Below are 19,129 nucleotides of genomic sequence, written 5' to 3'. Positions count from 1 at the left end.
CCCTCCTGCCCCGTCCCAGGCCCGCCCCCACCTCCGCCAGCGCCATGGGCGGCTGTCGTGGCAGGAACAGCGCGGTGAGGTCAGCCTTCATCTGATCTTTCTTCTCGGCGTCTCGCTTCACCTTCCCGGTGAGTCCCGGGCCCTGCAGCACAGCCTCCGCGTTGCGTGTGTAGTCCACCGTCAACACGTCGTCCCAGTTCTTGAACTTGGCCTTGAATACCTGCCCAGAGGGAGGAAATGCGACCCAGAAAGGCTTGGGGGCGGGGCCTGGAGGTGCAGGGCGGAGCCTAGTACCGGGGGGCGGGGCCTGACCGGTTGAGGGGAAGAGCCCGGGGGCGGGCCCAGTGGCCAAGGGGGCGGGGCGGGGGCGGGGCCTGGCCGGGCACCCAGGGCTGGCCTAATGGCAGCTGGGACCGGGCTGGGGACTTGGGGACCAGGCCGTGTAGGGGAGGCCGCACTCCGCACCTGCGCCTCTGTGCCCTCGAGACTGCGGCTGACCGAGGCGTGGCGGGGCCTGTGCAGCATCCCGCACAGCTCCTGGCCCAGCTTGAGGGCGGCGGCGCGCACCAGGCGTGGGGACTTACGGCCCAGCCAGATGAACACGTCGGACCAACAGTCCAGGATGTATACGCAGCGCGTGTCCAGTAGGCTCTGCAGCTGCGAGGAAAAGACTGGAGGTCAACGCTGATTCCCGGACCCACGGGGGGAACCCCGGCCCCCGCCTCCCTCCGTGTGCCTCACCAGCCTCATCCTTGGCAGCAGTTCCACCTTGGGACGGGTCTTATGTTCCACAGAGAGCTTGTAGTTGATCTGTGGCAGCTCCAGATAGCCCAGGCCCAGGCCCACCTGGCAGCAGGAATGGGTAGGCGTGCCAGGGGAAGGCCTGGGGGTGGGGTGGGGGACAGGAGCCCCACCCACCAGCCCCCCTCTACCCCAGAGTCTGGCCCTTGCCCTGCTGTGTGTGCTCAGGACCACTGCCTGCTCCCCTTTGGACCTCGGTTTCCTCCTTCCACCAATGCTTTAAGGACACTGTCAGTGGAAAGGATTTTAAATGAGGCTTTCTTTCCCTGCCTACCCTCTCCAGATCCTTTCTGTCATTTCTTTTTTTTTTTTTTCTTACTGTCATTTCTAATTCTTTAACTGTCCCTTTCTTGCTTGCAACACCCTTGGGGGATTCCTGTCACCTACAGAATTAAGGTCAGCTTCTCAGGCCTGGCACCCAGGCACTTTGCAGCCTCCCTCCTGGGAACACACATTCTAGCAGTACTTCTCCCGGCCTTCTCAGAGCACTTAGAGCCTCTAGACTGCGGCTCTGGCGATTTTCTGTCCAGAAGGGGGCACCCTCTCCCCACCAGAGTCCAGGCAAAGAGCACTGCCACCAGCACCACAGCTCACCTTGTACAGCTTGGGCTGAGGTGGCCAGAAGTCATCAGGCACGTGCTTCTTGATCTCAGAGGGCTCCCCGCCCAGTGCCTCCCAGAACTCTGGAGGCTCCTGACCTTGCACCAGCAGGGTGATCTCTGCTTTCCCTTTCCGTTCATTCTTGTTAATTTTCTCCGCAAAGAGCCTTGGGGGGAAGGGTATGCAAAGCCCTTAATGAGTTCCCATGTCTCTTCTTAGGTAACAGTGTGTCTGTGCATAAAATACCCCACCGTGTCCTCATACCTGGCCTTGGTAGTGCTACTCAGCGTGGCCTGGGCCCCCCGCCACACATAAATGTCCAGCCCTCGATCCAGCAGGAAGACAAACCTGGACAGGAGGGGCAGGAGGGGCAGCAATGGACACGGGCAGCGACTGCCCTTGTGCCTATGACCCTGCCCTAAGTCCCTCATTATGGGTTTCAGCCCCCTTGGTGGTCCTTCCATGCTCGAGACGGGGTTAAAAGGGTTGCTGGAAGGCCTCTTCTTGAACCCAAACCTGTCCCCCACTAGTAGGGAGGAAGTGTGGGCTCCAGCCCTCCCCTCGCTCTAGTCATGGGGGCTACCTTGGGTCCAGGGAGGCCCCCTTGAGAGGCACAGGCTCCAACTTGATGTTCTTTTTTCCATACACGCGGTACATCCTGGGGGCGAGAGCAAGAGTGAATGGGGCAAGAGTGAATGGGACATCGGGCAGGGTCACCAAGGGGCTGGTTCCTCCAATCCTTCCCAGTTGAGTCCAGGTCAGGACCACCACCCACAAGCCCCCTCACCTGGTGACATAGTGTGTGTCCTCCACAGTGTAGAAGCCACTGGCTGTTCCACCCTCAATATAGGAGATGTCATTGTCAAATACCTGTGTGTGAGGGTGTGGGCCTTCATCAGTGTGCTACCCCTCCCCCCACCAGATACCACCTGTCAGGATAAATTTGTGGACAGATGCATCAAGTGCTACAAATCTGTGATGGAGTTATGAAAAAAAAAAAAAAAAGAATGAGACCTGTGTCTATAAACAAACACATATTCGAGTGTTAGAATGTACAAAAATGCCCATCACTCTTGTTAAGATTTAGATACACATACAGCATGTCTAAATATGCGCACATCAGGGCATGGGACCAAGCAGGTTTATGCAAGAGGGCAAGGAGTGATTCAGTAAAATCTAGTGTGGATGGCTGTCTACACAACCAGCTGGCCAGAGATGTCAGCACAGCTTGCTACCCGGGCACTCCGTGGGCCCCGCCCCTTTGCGCCCAGTTGGCGGCCCCACCCCCTAGGCGCTATTGGTCCCTGCTCCTCCATCTCCCTCTGGGCTCCCCACCTTTGGCCGTGTCTAGCTCTCCTGACCCTGCTGTCTGCCTTAGGTCTCAACCCCTGCCACCTTTGGCCTCAGCCTGGTACGCCAGCAGTCTTAGCCCTGCCCCCGCCCCCCCTTCCGGCGGGCACCTGCAGGAACTCCTCGCTCTCATCGCCCATCTCCTCCCGCACAGTGCGGCACTCGGCCCCCAGGTAGTTGCGCAGGTTCACGGCATGGATGGCAGAGCAAGCCTTCTTGTCCAGGGTGGCCTCCCCGCCAATCCAGTAGTAGATCTCCCAGTTCAGAGAGCCGCTGTCATCCAGAAAGGTCTGGGGGCGGGGCACAGGCCATGTCAGCTCTCTCCAGGGTATCCTGGCTTCCCAGCTCACCCCAGAGAGGACCCTGGAACTGCCACAGACCCCAACCCCAGGGCGGGTTGCACTGCTACACCTCTGCCTGGGCCACCCCATCCTGCCTCCTCTGCCACGTCCTCTCCTTCCCGCCTCGCCTCAGTGAACAGAAGTGTGGAGCTGGGGGTCCTGAGCCATCTAAGATAAGGTCACTGGGGGTCACGTAGCCCCCAACAACACGCCGATCCTCACCTTGAGCACAATGTAGCAGTCAGCCTCATAGAACTTGCCATGGAAGGCTTCCTCCACCAGCACAGGCACAAAGTTCTCGATCTGCCAGATGGTCAGACCAGGCAGCTGGCCCACATCCTCCGTGAAAAACTCAGAGTAGTCAAGGCGCGGCTTCTCCAGGCCCTGGTCCCAGCGCCGTGTCTTGCCCCCAGGGGCTCGGGCGTCAGTACTCTCCTGGAGTCACAGTCACAAAGCATGGCTTACCTCTACGTGGCCACTCAGTCTGGCCTCTTTATTTGCTACCCACCTCAGGGCCTTTGCATGGGCTATTCTCACTACCTGGGATCCACTCTCCCTCTTGGCCTGGGTCACACAATCTGTCGTAAGCAGAGTCCAGGGACATTTGCCCCGTCCCAGCCCCTGCCTGGCTTACCTCCTGCTTTTTGTTCTTCTCCTGGGCCACATCTGACATGCCCTTCAGCACCTGCTTAGCCTGGTCATCCTGGGCTGAGTCCTTACGCCTCCGGAGCCGCATCTTGCGAGCCAGGGGGTCCTTGGGCCCACTTCCTGCTTGGGGATGGAGTAAATGGTTGGGCCCTGGTCGGGCATCCAGCCAACCAGAGGCCAACCCAGCGCCCCAGGATCCAGAAGCTGTGTTTCCCACTCCATTTACAGATGGCTAAGCTGAGGCCCCGAGCACCCCAGCCAGACTTGCTCTGCTTACCAGCTGCTGCCGCAGCTACTGTAGCAGGAGAAGCACCTGCCAGCCGCAGCTGGTTCTGCAGCGAGAAGTCAATGTTGTACCACTCGGCTGCACGGTCCGCGGGCTTGGGAGGCATGACCAGGCTGGGGTTCTCCCGCACGTCCAGGACCTGCCTCGTGGGGCAAGCAGAAGAGGCAGTGAGCCCAGGATCTACCTCCCAGTCACCCCAACCCCGGTTTCTTGCTCTTTGCAACCAGGCTCCTAGGCTCTTATCCCGGCTCTGCAGCCACCCCGGAGGGCTTCAGTTTTCCCCCTGTGAAGTGTGATCTTGCAGGCCGGGTGTGGGGCTTGAATGATGCTGTCGAGCATGGTCTGGACATGGGAAGTGGTTGGCCTTCTTCCTTCTGTGGCACTGGCACCCCTCCAGGGGCCTCTGCTGGGTCCCCCCCCACTCCATTGACATAGCTTTGTTTGGTTTTTCCTGAGAGGCCGTGGTCACCTCCGGCCTCCCCACCAGGCCCACCCTCTCCCTGCACGCTGGCCCTGGCCTGTCCGGACCTCGATCTCTGTCAGGAAGTGGATGGCCTCCGGCAGGGTCACCAGGCGGTTCTTGTTCAGGACGAGTTTCCTCAGCTTTGTGCATCTGTGAGGACAGAGCTGCAGCCTCAGGGAGGTGACAGACGAGGTCAGGTAGGGGGAGGGGGGAAGCAGGGAGACTTCCAGTCTTGGAGATGGGGAGCAGGTGGGGCCAGAGGAACTGAGGCATCCAGCTCGTTAAGGCCCCAGTGGGTTCAGACAGGCCGAGAAAGGCAGGAGAGGCTGCAACAGCTACAACAGGGGGCTCCTCACAGCGAAGCAAGTGGGAAGGACTTTTAGTGACTTCTAGGGAATGTTTTTCAAAGGGGCTGCCTGCAGAAATAAAGGCCCCTGGATATGAACTACAGGACCCTAAACATTCTGTCCTCTAATTAGCCTGGAAGCCAATGACGGAGGGATCCTCTGTGCTCTGCCTGAAGGATTTCTCAGAGTCTTGAGGAGGCCATGCCAGTGGACACTGTGGCCTCCAGAGGGAGATACAGATGGTGCCATGTCCCAAATTCATGTGGCAGTGGGACCCCTCTAGCCTCATCCCCATCCACATGTGGGAAGACGTGGGGTACTCACCCTGGGAATTGCTGTCACACACTGTGTGAGCTTTAGCCACAAAACCAAGTTAACCCATCCATCTTGCACGACGTGCAGAGGTCGCAAGGTGGGTTGTAGCTACGATGCTGGGGTCTTCAGTACCGTAAGCCCCCACCACCCGCCCCCCCCCCGCCTCAGCACCTGCACAGGCTCTCAGGGATCAGCTCCAGGTTGTTGTTGGCGGCCATGAATTCCTCCAAGCTGGCCAGCTTGCCGATGCCTGAAGGCAGCCCATCGAAATCCAGCTTGTTGGAGTTCAGGTACAGCTTCTTCAGCTTGGTTAGCTTGCAAATGGCAGACTAGAGGGGAGACAGGGGTGTGGGAGTCAAGGGCAGGAGCCGGGGTGGCTCAGCCCCCCCTCCCCCTCCCGGGGGGCGGGTTGCCTGGACATACAGGCAGCGAGGTGAGCTGGTTACGGGATAGGTTCAGTGTCTCCACGTGCACCCACTGGTCAATGCATAGGGACAGCTCCGAGATCTGGTTGCTGCTGAGGTTGAGGCGCCGCAGGCTGGGAAGGGTGTACAGGCACTCGGGCACCCGTGTCAGGTCATTGCAGGACAGGTCCACATCTGGGATACAGGGAGGGGGCACATGCATGAGCAGGGGCCCCCACAGTCAGGTCCAGGGGCAGGAGCCCTAATGTGAGCCCCTCCTCTACCGCCTCTGGGCTCTGTGGCCTTAAGCAAGTGACTTAATCTCTGAACCTCAGTTTCTCCATTTGGAAAAACTTCCTCACGCTGGTGGGTCTGGGCATAAAGCCAAAGCTCGTAAGTGGGTGTCAGCACTAGTTGTCACGATGAAAGAAATAACCGTCATGTAACTGCATCCTTTCCCCTCTGGGAGGTGGTCAGGACCAGAAGCAAGGAACCCCAAGGAACCAGAGCCCAGGATGCCACCCTGGGACCACCAACCTGCGAGGTTGCTCAGGCCCTCCAGGCTGGTGGGGAGGTTGCTCTGGGTACGCTGCGTGTTCCTCAGGTGTAGGGTCTGCAGGGCCATGAGAGCCGGGAGCTGCCTGTGGGGAGACGTGGGCGCTCAGGCCAGAGGCGGGCCTGAGAACACAGGGCTGAGGGGCCAAGGGGATGGGGTCAGGGTGGCCACGGCCCACTCAGGAGTGTTGGGGCATTGTGGAGGGCTGGAACTCCGGGGGAGTTGAGGGACTGGGCCAGATGCCCCAGGGAGGCCCACCGGAGCTGTGCGTGCAGCAGTGGGTTCCCATTGAGCACAAGCGTCTGCAGGTGCACCAGGCGGCGCATCTGTGGGGGCAAGCTCTCCAGGCGGTTCTCGCTGAGGTCCAGGTACAGCAGGTCAGTGAGGTTGATGAAGAGCTGGTTGGGGATGGTGTCGATGCTGCGGGCAGATGGGAGTGAGGCAGGCAGGGGCTATGGGTGCCAGATGCAAGGCTCCCAGGCCCAGTACCCCACCCACCATATTGCAACCCGTACCCCCTCGCCCCTGCCCCTGCGCACAGGTACCTGTTGTGGCTGAGGTTCAGCACCAGCATGTTCTTGGCATTCTCCAGCTCCCGCGGGCACTCTGTCAGCTGGTTGTAGCTCAAGTCCTGGGTAGAAACGTAGAAACGGGGAGGCCAAGTCAGGGGTATTGGGGCCAGTGCCAGCCTGCCAGGCCTCCACCGGCCTTGGGGATCAGGTGGAGCACTGAGCAAGGAGTGGAGGAAGGGGTTTCAGAGCCAAACGGAGAAAGCCAAGACCCTAAGAGAAGGGATGCTTAAGTTCGGGATCTGACTTCGTGAGTGACCTTGGGTAAGGCACACTGCACCTCAGTTTCTCCATCTGCAACATGACATGGTATAACGGTGGCTGCGGGAACCACTATGATAGATGAAGGCTGACAGGTAGGCCAGGTGCATGGGTAACCACTAACCAGAACTGAGAGGTCATCCAGCTTGAAGATGTCATCGGGGACTCCGGAATTCTTCAGGCTGTTGGCTCGAGCCACGATGGCCTGCGAATAAACCATGGGGGCCCATGATTTCTGGCTTCCACCCCTGGGAGCAGCAGAGAGATGAGGGAAGGATACTGCCTCAGGAAGCCCCACAGAGGGCCAAGGGCTGTCCCTTCCTGGCCTTTGCTCACTGTCCCTCCACCTGGCAAGCTCTTCCTGGTTTCTTTTTTTTTTTTTTTTTTTTTAATTTATTTATGATAGTCACACACAGAGAGAGAGAGGCAGAGACATAGGCAGAGGGAGAAGCAGGCTCCATGCACTGGGAGCCCGACGTGGGATTTGATCCCGGGTCTCCACGATCACGCCCTGGGCCAAAGGCAGGTGCCAAACCGCTGTGCCACCCAGGGATCCCTCTTCCTGGTTTCCTGATGAGATCCTATTCATATCTCAAAGCCCAGCTCAAATGTGCCCCAGGGACCAGCGCAGGATCCCCAAGGAACCTGTTCTGACCAAATAATCCCTCCTCTTCCCAATTCCAGAGGGCAAGATAAGGGGGCAGCTCTGAGACACGGTATGGACATAGGGCAAGTCTGTTTTCTATCCTCTCAGGGCTGGTATGTCAGGCTATAGAAGTGCGGAAAGTCTCAGGGGCAGAGAGAACAGGCCACAGAACAGTGCCACGACTGCAAGCACCAACACGGCTGCTGCCATCTGTGCAGTGCCAACCACAGAGGGGCAACAGGACCACCCTGACCACCTATCTACAGGGCCAAACTCCACCCTACCCCAGTTCTACCACTGCCTGCCTCGGGCAAGTGACCTTGGACCAGTGACCTGGCTCTATGGCCTAGTGTCTTCATCTGGGAACTTGGTAAGGGTCTGGATTCTATGGAAAAACCCACGAGGAAGAGTTGGATACCAGCTCAGCTGGTATTGACTGTTATTACAGTACCTGTTGTCTAAAAACAGGTGAGAGTTTGGGTTTTTTACCCGCTGTCCCCATGCATTACTCACCGCAGGGCATTATGGTATCCCCTCCCCTTTAGGAACAGGGCCCTGAGGGGATCCCTGGGTGGCTCAGCGGTTTAGCGCCTGCCTTTGGCCTAGGGCGTTTTATTTTATTAAATAAAAGATTATTTATTTATTCATGAGAGACACAGAGAGAGGGAGAGAGAGAGGCAGAGACACAGGCAGAGGGAGAAGCAGGCTCCATGCTGGGAGCCTGATGTGGGACTTGATCCTGGGACTCCAGGATCACACCCTGGGCCAAAGGCAGGCGCTAAACCGCTGAGCCACCCAGGGATCCCCAATAAATAAAATCTTAAAAAAAAAAAAAAAAAAAAAAAAAGCACGGGGCCCTGAGTCTGAGGCAGGATGGGCAGAGATGCTGGCCCTGCCCTCACACTCCCAAGCTCAACGGCCAGTGGTAGCACTCACCCTCAGTGACGGCAGGCTGGACAGCTCCCCGTGAAGCGTGGTCAGGTTGTTGTGGCTCACAGACAAGTGCTCCTGAGCAAGACACGGGAGCAGAGGCTCAGCAGTGTGGGTAGGGTGCCTACAGGGGCCCCATCTGCCACCAAAATCTTGCACCATCCAGGGGGCCCTTAGCCACACAGGCCCACTCCCCCTCTTGCAGCCTCCCTCCCTCACACAGCCAGTCTTTCCTTACACACCTCCTGGGACAGGGTGCTCCCTCCCTATCTGCTAGCTCTGTTTATGGCTGTCAGTGGCTTCCTTCACGTCATTTGCCTTCTATGCAAGCTCTGCCCACCTGGCCCAGCCCCATCCACAGGAACCCTCCCCGACTGCCCAAAGCCCCTTACCAGCTTCTGCAGGGCAGCCAACTCCTCTGGCAGATAGCAGAGGCCGGTGCGGTTCAGCTTCAGCCACCGCAGACTGGTCATGGCCTTGACATTCTCAGGGAAGTAGCCACCCTGGGGGTGTGTCACAGTGAGACTGGTCTGGGCAACGGGCGCTCCTGCTCTACTACCCTCTGTGGCCCCCATACCCATGGGAGCCTTGGGAGAGCAACAGAGCCACCTCTCACCAGCTGTGCTCCCCTGGGCAGGTCACTTTGCCACTCTGTGCCTCAACTTCAGCAATGTAACAGGGCTTACAAAAGCCCCTCATGACAAAAATGTGAAGACATACTAATAATCAAGGTGACTGTTGGCCTAATGTCTGTCTCTTGTTGGATTCTGAGCCCTGAGGGGGCCAGGTCGGACCTGGCTTGTTCCAGGGGACATCCCCAGGGCCCAGTGGTGTGGTCAGCTTGGCTCAAATGCCCTTGTGTGCCATTCCAGGCCCCACCTAGGCCTCCAGAGATGGGGTATCCCTGAGCCTCCACCAAGGCCCCGGCCCCGCCCCACTCAGCCATCAGCATACCAGCCATTCTTGGTGTGAGGCCCCAGTTCCCCATCCGCACAGGCACTGCCTCACTCGTGTCTTCGTGAGCCTCTGAATGCCCCCCTCAGTCCCCTTAGCCTTACAGTGGGCAGTTTGAGGCGCCCTTGGCCGGTGTTCCCAGCCCCCTACAGCCACATTCCCTGCTGGTGACTCTGGAGAGGTCGATGGAGACCCCAGGTAAGGATGGCAGCGATGGGGGCAGAGGAGAGTGGTGTGGCCACCTGGGCACAGTGTCAGAAGTGCGTGTACAGGTGGGGAAATGCAGGAAGGGCCTTCTTGCCTCCTCCGTGAGGGCCCGGCCCCCACCCCTGCAGACGCAGCCGGACACTACCAGGATCCCCCCCCCCTCCCCTGCCCACCTGCCCCCAGGCTGCCCTTCCCCGGGCGGGGCCAGCTCTCACTTCCACTGCTGCCCCGCCTCCTTTGGTCGCCAGCACTGCCCTGCTCCTCCCTGACCCTCTAGAACCGCCTCACCTGCCCTGTGGCCCTAGTCTACCAGTCCCGCAGCTGCTCAGGCCACCGTCAGCCGAGGTGGCTGCACCTGCCCCAGAGTCCCCAGAGGGGTTACTAGGCAGCCCCCTCCACCGGATGAGAAAACCCGGGCTCCGAGAGGGGAAGTGACTTGCCCGAGACCACACAGGATGGGGTGGCGGCGGCAGGCTCGGGCCGCGATGAGTGTGCTCCAGACCCGCCCCCGACCGACAGCCGGTAGCAAGGCCGGCCCTGAGTCAGGGCCTGGCTGGGCGTGTGACCTCAGAGGGGCGGGGACGGAGGGCGCGGAGGGCGGGAGCAGCTCGCAGACCCCCAGGCCAGTCTGCGGCGCGGGCGGGGCCCGGACCCCCGGACCCCCGGACCGGGGCGCGCGGGGCCCCCAGCCCACACTCCCCGCGCCGCTGCGCGCCCGGCCCCCCCGGCCCCCGCCCGGCCCCCCCGGCCCCCCCGGCCCGGGTCTTCCCGAGCCGCAGCGGACGCGTCGGGGGGCCGTTCCGGGCGGGGCCGCGAGCTCCGGGGCAGCCCCCCTTCCCTCCCGCGGTCCCGGGCGGCGCGGGGCCGGGCGCGGGCGGGACAGGAAGCGGGGAGCGGCGCGGGCCCGGGCGGAAGACACGGCCTGGAGGGAAGCCGGCCCCGCGCCCTGACGGCCCGCTCACCTTGAAGTCGTTGCCGCTCAGGTCCACGCCGCGCACGAACGGCAGCACCCCGGTGGCCTCCATGGCGCCGCTCTCGCTGCCGGGCCTGCGGGCGCGGGGGGCGGCGGGGCGAGCCGCGGGCTGGGCCGACGCCGGCCCCGCCCCTTTAACCCGCCCCCGCCCGGCCCGGCGGCAGGCGGAGCCCCGGCCGCGGCCCCGCGCGTCACCCGGGGAACCCGGAGCGCCGGGCCTCCCCGGGCCTCCCCGGGCCTCGGCTTCCCCCGCCGTCCGCTGACCCCGGGCCCTCGGAAAAAGTCCGGGCTCCCCCTGCGCTCCCGCAGGCTTCTAACCTCCACGCTGATTTCAGCGACCTATGGCGGGGGGTGCCGCAGACCCTGCAGGCCCGGGCTCCGCCCCCGGGGCAGCCGCAGCCGCTGGAGTCCGGCCGTGACCTCTGCAGCGATTAGGGACCCAGGCCCGGGGGCGCACGGACCTAGGCCTTGGGTCCTAGGGCTCTGGGCTAACCCCAGGTCTGCTCCTGCCTCAGCTTTCTCATTTGTGAAATGCTTCCTAAGGCTGTCGCCAGAAACAAACTCAGGTGTAGGTCGCAGCATACAGCAGGCGCTCGATAAGAGGCACGTTATCATTCAGGCTCTCTTTACTTCCTTGCGCCCCCACCAGCCGGCACATAATAGGTCCCCAAGAAATAAACGCCGAGTGAGCCACAGGTTCTATGCACGGTCACCCTTCGCGGGGGGAGGGGCCTTGTGATACCCACTTCAGGGGAGAGAAGACTGAGGCCAGAACGGAGCAGTGGCCCGCACAGGGTTACACGGCGCAGGTGGCAGGGCCAGCCTCCTGGGTCACGCTGTGTGCCCCGCGCGCCAACATAAAATAATAAAGCCACACTGCGCTCTCAGAGGTGACCTCAAGGGTCAGGCAAGCGGGCCTTCGGGCCAGGTACCACCTGTTTGCCGGGCCCCGGAAACAACGCGAGCCCAGACAGTTCTGTCTACTCCGCAGCCTCCCATGCGAGCACACGCGGCTTCCCACCAGGCCCTCGGGTCCGGCTCATCCCGACCCGGGTCCCGGTCGCCACCCCGCCCTGCGCCTTTAAGCCCGAGTGCGTCCGGGAGGCCCGCCCCCGAGGGGCCGCGCTCGTCAGCGGGGGGCGTGGCCTGCTCCTCACTGGCTGAGCCGCGCAGTATTTTGGAACGTGGGCGGGGCCTCGGGCGCTCCGATTGGACCCGGGGCTTGTTCGTCTGCTTGCGTCGGAGGTCAGGGCCGCCCCCGGGGCCTCGGGGTTCGGTTCCCGGGTCCTCCGAGTTCCATTCCCAGGCGGGCCCGGGCTCAGGACCCAGGGTCGCACCCGCTGTGTCCTGCGGTCGCTGCGCCGAAGCCGCGACGCCCGTGCGACCGGAGTGCGGCTGAGCGGCCCGGGTCCCCCAGACCGGGGCGTGGAGCGTGCGTCGGACGCAGGTCGGGGGCGTGGTCTCCGCTGGGGCCCGGGTCACGGCCGGGGAAGGGGGGAAGGGCTTTGCGCCCCGGGCCGGAGTTCCAGTGTCGAGCCTGCCCCTTTACGTGTTGGGCGCCTCAGTGCACTTCTCGGGGCCTGGTGCCCTCCGCGCGGATGGGCCCCTCCCAGGCCCTCCCCGGGGTTCCTGCGCGCTCGGCCCAGCCCCGGCCCCGGGCAGCAGGTGTGGCGGAGGAGGGGAAGGGCGGGCGGCGTCTCCCGGCGTCTCCCGGCGCCTGGTGGGGGCCGGGCCGGCAGCGCGGAGTCGGGTTATTTTTAACCACCCGCGCCTTCTCGGCGTTCCGGGAGTTGGAAGGCTGCGGTTTGCGGCCTGCGCGACCCCGCCAGGGGTTGGGCTGAGTCCCGTTCAGGCAGGAGGTATTGAAAGCTTTTTACACTTTGCAAGTGGATTCTGGGCTCCGCTGGAGATGGCTTGCAGTATTGATCATCGAGGAGGAAGTAACTAAAAGCGGCCGCCGGGCCTTGGTGGGGCACTCCCCTAGCCTTTGACCAGCCCAGGCCCCAGAGCCCTCCTGTCCTATTTTTACTCTGGGCAAATCGGGGGGCGGGGGTTGGGGCTGACTCCGGTGGTGATTCAGGCTTCAGCTGCTCTAGGCATCTCGTCACCTGGCAACTGAGCCCTGGGCACCCACAGCGGATCCGAGAGGACAGAAGTCCTTGGTGCCTGGGCTGGCTGCGAACCCACGGTCATCTGGTTCAGGCATCCGCAGAGAGACAGCGCTGCCTGGTGTCTGACTGGTCCTCCGGGCCTCAGCTTGCACCCCGGCCACACGCCCCCTCTGCTCTCAGGGCCTGAGGCAGGAAATCCCCCGGAAGAACCAGAGGTTGGAGTTTGGGGGCCTAGGCCTGGGTGGGATCTCTGTCTCCACTTCCCAAGTACCCAGGCCTACCCAGCCTTATAGTTCTGGGTTCCCCACGTGTAAACCTTCACCACGCCTGTGCCATTTTACAGGTGAACAAAGCCTCATCTTCCCTTCTCTGTTGCCTCGGTTTCCAGTCTTTGACAGCTGCTCCCCCATCCCCGCTACCCCTGCATTGTCTCAAACTTGAGAGGCCCAGAGAGGCCCCTGTCCAGAGGCACTGGGCAAGTTCTCTGTTTGGGATGGGGGGTGGGGTCTTTATTTTTCACCTACTTTTTTTTTTTTTAATTTTATTTATTTATTCATGAGAGACACGACACACAGAGAGAGACAGAGACACAGGCAGAGGGAGAAGCAGGCTCCACGCAGGGAGCCCGACGTGGGACTCGATCCCGGGTCTCCAGGATCACGCCCTGGACTGAAGGCGGTGCTAAACCACTGAGCCGCCCAGGGATCCCTACCTACTTATTTTAAATATTTTATTTTTAAGTAATCTACACCGAACATAGGGCTGGGACTCACATCCCCCGAGATCAAGACTCAGACGCTCCACAGATGGAGCCAGCCAGATGTCCTGTTTGGGGTCTTTGGAGTTACCCTGCTTGCTGCCCCCACAGGCAGGCCTCAGCCTTCATTGATGTGCCTCCCTGGGCAGCCTGGGCCAGCTCACTCGTCCTGTCCTTTGACTTGATAGCTCTCCCTCCAGGGGCTACTCTATTGAGATCTGGTGGCGGGGGGACCTCTGTTGAGGTCAAAGGCCTGAGGGGCCCTGCAGGGCAGACTGCTAGGACCCCTGGCGGTGTCTTCTTTAGGCCAGAGTTCCCTCCTGCCTATGCCCAGCCCCGGTTAAGAAGCAGGACGAAGCAGCCTCTTGGAGCTGGCTGCAGGCTCCAGTAGACTGACTGGACTCTGGGGGTGGGCCAGAGTCAGGACACTTTGCAGGATGGGTCCAGGTCCCCACCACTCACTGTGTGGTTCGGCAGCCTATATCTCTCTAAAATGGGGATAGCGATGATGAGACTCACTTCACCATCTTAGGTCATGTCAGGGGTCCTTGAGGATGGGATGGAGAAGATGGGCCTCCTTTTCTCACCTGGCACAAGTCTCAGGGCCTTTCTTTTTTTTTTTAAAATTTTTTTTTAAATGTTAATTTATTTATGATAGTCACAGAGAGAGAAAGAGACACAGGCAGAGGGAGAAGCAGGCTCCATGCACCGGAAGCCCGATGTGGGATTCGATCCCGGGTCTCCAGGATCGCGCCCCGGGCCAAAGGCAGGCGCCAAACCGCTGCGCCACCCAGGGATCCCTCTCAGGGCCTTTCTACATGAGCTCCTTGTCTAGGGAGTGGGTGGGCTATTTGCAGGTTTGCAGTGTGGTAGAGGTGGGGGTTTGGGCAGCCCCATCTCCTCCCAAGAAACCGTTTCTCCTGAGAAACTCCCAGGAACTCCCTTCATCAGCTCTACTCACGACAGCCCCAGCATGATGGGGTCGGCCCCACTGCCAGCCTGGCCGCCCCCCCACAGAGCTGTCTATGTCTACATCCTCTTACAGGCAGACAGACCATGGCCGAGTTCTCCCAGAAACGGGGGAAGCAGCGTGATGAGGTCCTGGGCAGCACCGTGGACTTCCTCCTGGCCAATGCCCGCCTGGTGCTGGGCGTGGGCGGAGCCGCCGTGCTGGGAATTGCTACCCTGGCTGTGAAGCGGGTAAGGCCAGGCTGAGCCGCTCAGAGCTAGGGCTGCCCGAGGAGGACAGTGGGGCCCCAGGGGGAGGGGGTGGGGAAGTGCCCAAAGCTGGCACCTGCTTCTCTACCCCAGCAACCTGGCTGGCGTTGCCCCTGGCCTTGGCCTGGCCACACAGGCTTCGGATGCTCTGATCCATGTCACTCTGCCGGCAGCTCATTGACAGGGCCACCAGCCCTCGAGATGAGGATGACGCCAAGGGGGACACTACACGTCTGGAGGAGAGCTGGAAGGAACTGAACCTGCTCACGGCCACACCGCGTCAACAGCCCCGGCCCCCACCTGCAGCCCTCAGCCAGCCCGTGTCACCCCCTGACCCCTCGCCGGCTGCCCCAGGTGAGTGGCACCCCATCCCCTCCGACCCGGTTGGGCCCTCCTCTGGTATTACATTTGGGAGATGCAACCCAGGCTCTGCCTTTGACTGAGCCTGGGACCTAGGCAAGTCCCTGCTGCTCCTCGGGGGCCGCAGCCTCCCTGCATGTTTAAGGGTTTCTCTGCCCTCCTAACCTCCTGGGTTGTGCCCCCAGGACCTGGACTGAGAGAGCGGTACCAGAGCATGGCAGCAGTGTTGTGACGGTGAGGGGCCCCAGATGGGGAAACTGAAGCCCAGAGCCTGTCTTCTCAGCCTACACCAAGCTGTTTTAGGGCGTTGGGGATCTGGGGGCAGTGAGAATTTGTCATCACGTGCTCACCTTACGTGAGAACTTGAGCTAAGCACTCTCCCAGGTGGTCATTTTACAGCTGAACAAAATAAGGCCCAGGCTGTCACACAGCTAGTAATTGGGTGGAGGTCTCTTGGCTCCTGACGGGGCCTCCTGATGTGGTCCCAACCCCTTTGTTCTGCAGAGGGGCCCACAGACACGGGTCCTGAGATGTCACTGCAGCTTAGCTCTCCGGCGCCGCTGTGCCTGACGTTCCAGGAGAAGCTGCTGGCGTTTGAGCAGACCCACGTGACCATCCCCGCGGCCCACGTGGCCCTGGCCAAGCAGCTGGCCGGTGACATTGGCCTTGAGCTGCAGGCCTATCTGCGGAACAAGTTCCCGGAGCTGCCCTTTGGGGCACTGGTGCCCGGCGGGCCGCTCTACGACGGGCTGCAGGCGGGGGCGGCTGAGCGCGTGCATATCCTGGTCCCCCTGGTGCTGGAGGCGGGCCTGTGGAGCCTGGTGCCAGGGGCGGACACGGTGGCCAGGGACCCTCGCTGCTGGGCCGTGCGCAGGACTCAGCTGGAGTTCCGGCCCCGCGGGAGCAGCCCCTGGGACCGCTTCCTGGTGGGCGGCTACCTGTCTTCCCGCGTCCTGCTGGAGCTGCTCCGCAAAGCGCTGGCCTCCTGCGTCAACTGGCCTGCCATCGGCAGCCTGCTCGGGTGCCTGATCCGGCCCAGCGTGGCCGCTGAGGAGCTGCTGCTTGAGGTGCAGCACGAGCGCCTCGAGCTCACAGTCGCCGTGCTGCTGGTGGTCGCCGGCGCTGGTCCCGAAGATCCCGTCCTCCTGGCGTGGCCCCTGGAGGGGTTGGCTGGGAACCTCTGGCTGCAGGACTTATACCCCGCGGAGGCTGCCAGGCTGCGGGTCCTGGATGAGCGCGACGCTGGGACGCGCCGGCGGCTGCTGCGGCTGCTGTGCGGGGTCTGCCGCCGCCACCCATCCCTGTGGCGGCTGGACCGGCGCCACCTGACCCAGGTGGTTCTGCGCCTGGGGGAGCACGAGGCCGACTGGGCCGAGGCGGCCTTGGGGGCGCGCTTCCTGCAGGCCCTGGAGGCGCTCGTCGACAGCCTGGAGCGGGCCAGCCTGCCCTGCCAGCTCAACCCCGGCGTGAACCTCTTCGGGAGCCTGCGGGACGAGGAGATTGACGCCCTGGGCTTCGCGCTGTTCTGCGGCCTGCAGGCCCCCGAGTGGCTGCTCTAGCCGGGTGGGGACGGGGCGGCCGGCGCTCGTTCGGCGGCGGGTGAGCTGGGCGCGCCTCCCATCCGGGAATCTGGAGAGCACCCTGTCTCTTGCTTTAGCCAAAATAAAAAGAGGGGGCTGCCCTGTAAGCCCCCGGGTTAGCATGTACGCGGGCAGCAGTCGCGGGAGGCCCCGGGCCCAGAGAGCTCGGCTGGGCCACCTCGGGGGCAGCCTGGAGCGCCGGCCACTCCCCCGGCCCCATCTGGCCTTGGGGCGACCCTGGGACCGTGGGCTCGGTCCGTCGTCACCAGCAGTGAACGCACGGACGATCCGGCTTCTGCTCTCCTAGGCGGGGGATAAAGGCAGCTCCGTTTATCTGTCAAGAGGGTGAGTTAGCGTTTTCCTCGGGTGCCAGCTCCAGGCATCTCGAGGCTTCTGGTGCTGGGTGGTAAACACTGTGTTTGTGTCGTCCCCCAGGGGCCAGAGTCACCTGGGACCCCCCTGCGCCCCGGATTGCAGCTTTGGGGCTGATCTGAAGGCTGTGTCTCCCAAGTCATGTCACCTGCGTGTCCAGCCAGCTTGTTGAGCTCTCCCCTCTAGCCTGGAGCAGAGCTCCGTCGGACGTGCTGCCCACCTCGTACCTCAGGGGAAGGCCCCATTCTCTCCAACAGGGCAGATTTTCTGTTTGGGAGGCAGAGAGACCCCTGGAGAACCTAAGGCTCCCAGTGCCCCCCGCTTTGCCTGGAGCCAAGGATGTGCCACCGGCTACTGCTGGGCCCGGCCTCCACCGAGCCACCACGAGCGCTCCCCGCCGACACTGAGGCCCACTCGGGGATGGGATTCCGCCTCCCCTCCCGGGCATCCCTCCCATCTTTGGTGTTCTTCGTGCTGAAGCAAAGCTGTGCCACTAGGAATGTGAATAAAAGGAAAAACGAGGGTGTGTGATTTGTGCTGGGCTCTTATGCATGGCTCTTTGGAGTTCTGGAAGCTTGGCCACAGGTCTTGTGGGATCGACCAGGAAGAGTTAGGGCTTAATTGGAAAAATAGATCGTGTGGAGAGATAATATTACCAGTTTCCGGGTGTGATGCTTCACTTTAGTGATGGAAACCAGCTAGTCAGGGACTTTTTTCCCTGAAAAATCTAAGCTCTCACGGCCCAGCTGGCTCTCTGGTGGGCATGGCTGCCCCAAGCCCATCAGCCGGCACGTCAGTACCCAGAGAAATGTCATGTTTGTATCTCCTGGCCTCTTGTTGTGGCTCAAGTGGTGGACGGCCCTCCCCAGACAGGGAAGCAGGAGCATCTCAGCGTCTCCACGGGAGCCATGGCTGGGGCTCATATCCTTTGTCACCACAGATGACAAGTGGGCCCTGGGGACGGCTTTGGGCCACGAGTGCTCAGCGGTCACCACAGTTGCTTTTCCCATCCTGCTTCTCTCCTTCCCATCCCGTCGTGTTTCCTGAGGTAACCTGTGCCCTGAGCTGTGACCACAGGACCACGAGCAGCACCAATGTCCTCCCTCGTCTGAGGGCCAGCACGCAGGACACATGAGAAGCACATGTGTACTTCTGGATGCAGGACCAGGAGCTGCCCCTGGAGGTCATGAGGGCTCTGCCCCAGGGGCATTCAGATGCCTGGACGGCTCCACACACAGGCTGTGGGGAGGGTCAAAGGGCAGGAGACTGGCTGAGCCGAGGTCCATTCAGATCACTTGGCCTGGGGACTGGCGCACAGAGAGCCTTGAGCAGCTGCCCTGGTGGCCGAGTGTTGGCACCGGCCTGGGCAGACAGAGGCGGGGCCTTGGTACTTTTGGCAGTAAATTGGGGGATTATGGAATACCAACTTCTCGGCGGTTGTACGAAGTAACTGCTGGTGTGCAGTGTTAGCCCAGGGCCTGGCACGAAGCAAACCACTCTAGAACCCAACTGTGGGCCCCAGCTATCTCCCCCCGCTGACCAGCGTCACAAAGCTCTCTCTTCTACACCAACTGTAGAATAAATCTTATCATATAGAAAATGTTTCCTTTCTATAAACCCACTCGCTGGGCCCGTCTCTGCAGCACTTACCTGTGGCATAGTCCCAAGTGGGGGTACTGCTCATTCCCTAGGGCTGGCCTGTCCAGTTCTTCCAATCTTTGCTATTACAGCAATCCCCCCTGATCTGTGGTTTCGGTTCTGCGTGGTCACTGTAGACCAGAAGCATGTGATCCTCCCAATGTATCGTGTCCACAGCAGCCTCATGGTGGGTCACAACGCCCACGTCATTCACCTGACCTCATCCCGCAGCCATTGTACCGCCTCACAGCCCCACAAGAAGGGGGGGGGGGTACAGGACAATACGGTGGTTTGAGAGGAAGAGACCACATTCACGTTAGTTTTATTACAATATATTGTTATAATTCTATTATTATTTATTGTGAATTTCTTACTGTACCTAATTTCTAAACTTTCTCCTATGTATGTAGGTACAGCAAAAGACAGTAAAACAGTGTATATA

The 19,129-nt window shown here is 61.3% G+C and overlaps 2 protein-coding genes across 10 annotated transcripts in view; one reads left to right on the top strand and one right to left on the bottom strand.

The window, feature by feature from the left end:
• FLII (FLII actin remodeling protein) overlaps window positions 1-10,771 on the bottom strand; it is a 13,054-nt gene extending 2,283 nt beyond the window's left edge. Inside the window, exons 1-21 of one of the 2 annotated variants that reach the window (XM_038537082.1) lie at window positions 10,641-10,771; window positions 8,910-9,020; window positions 8,524-8,595; window positions 7,066-7,146; window positions 6,657-6,742; window positions 6,370-6,531; window positions 6,093-6,196; window positions 5,575-5,750; window positions 5,323-5,480; window positions 4,555-4,639; window positions 4,018-4,165; window positions 3,727-3,863; window positions 3,315-3,527; window positions 2,862-3,041; window positions 2,189-2,271; window positions 1,985-2,059; window positions 1,666-1,749; window positions 1,396-1,567; window positions 742-846; window positions 466-657; window positions 32-220 (exon numbers count right to left, since the gene is read on the bottom strand). In XM_038537082.1, the coding sequence (XP_038393010.1) occupies window positions 32-220; window positions 466-657; window positions 742-846; window positions 1,396-1,567; window positions 1,666-1,749; window positions 1,985-2,059; window positions 2,189-2,271; window positions 2,862-3,041; window positions 3,315-3,527; window positions 3,727-3,863; window positions 4,018-4,165; window positions 4,555-4,639; window positions 5,323-5,480; window positions 5,575-5,750; window positions 6,093-6,196; window positions 6,370-6,531; window positions 6,657-6,742; window positions 7,066-7,146; window positions 8,524-8,595; window positions 8,910-9,020; window positions 10,641-10,703 (2,676 nt within the window). In that variant the 5' untranslated portion in view covers window positions 10,704-10,771. The remainder of the gene's footprint in view (window positions 1-31; window positions 221-465; window positions 658-741; window positions 847-1,395; window positions 1,568-1,665; window positions 1,750-1,984; window positions 2,060-2,188; window positions 2,272-2,861; window positions 3,042-3,314; window positions 3,528-3,726; window positions 3,864-4,017; window positions 4,166-4,554; window positions 4,640-5,322; window positions 5,481-5,574; window positions 5,751-6,092; window positions 6,197-6,369; window positions 6,532-6,656; window positions 6,743-7,065; window positions 7,147-8,523; window positions 8,596-8,909; window positions 9,021-10,640) is intronic. The other variant, XM_038537083.1, reaches the window with a different exon arrangement.
• Window positions 9,526-19,129, top strand: LOC119876297 (mitochondrial dynamics protein MID49-like). 8 transcript variants are annotated; one of them, XR_005359589.1, is made up of 5 exons: window positions 12,129-12,316; window positions 14,565-14,719; window positions 14,911-15,091; window positions 15,602-17,022; window positions 17,113-19,129. XR_005359589.1 is itself a non-coding variant. In XM_038537087.1 (5 exons), exons 1-4 carry the CDS (start codon window positions 12,250-12,252, stop codon window positions 16,654-16,656), a joined length of 1,458 nt encoding a protein of 485 aa, XP_038393015.1. In that variant the 5' UTR covers window positions 12,129-12,249; the 3' UTR covers window positions 16,657-16,696; window positions 17,113-19,129. The 8 variants fall into 8 exon arrangements, 7 of the variants coding, with proteins under 7 accessions (XP_038393016.1, XP_038393019.1, XP_038393015.1 ...); XM_038537087.1 differs by having other exon boundaries at window positions 15,602-16,696; XM_038537088.1 differs by lacking the exon at window positions 12,129-12,316 and adding an exon at window positions 9,526-9,669 and having other exon boundaries at window positions 15,602-19,129.

The sequence above is a fragment of the Canis lupus genome, chromosome 5 (genome assembly GCF_011100685.1).
Source record: "Canis lupus familiaris isolate Mischka breed German Shepherd chromosome 5, alternate assembly UU_Cfam_GSD_1.0, whole genome shotgun sequence".
NCBI lineage: Eukaryota > Metazoa > Chordata > Mammalia > Carnivora > Canidae > Canis > Canis lupus.
This window is presented reverse-complemented; position numbering and strand designations above follow the sequence as displayed.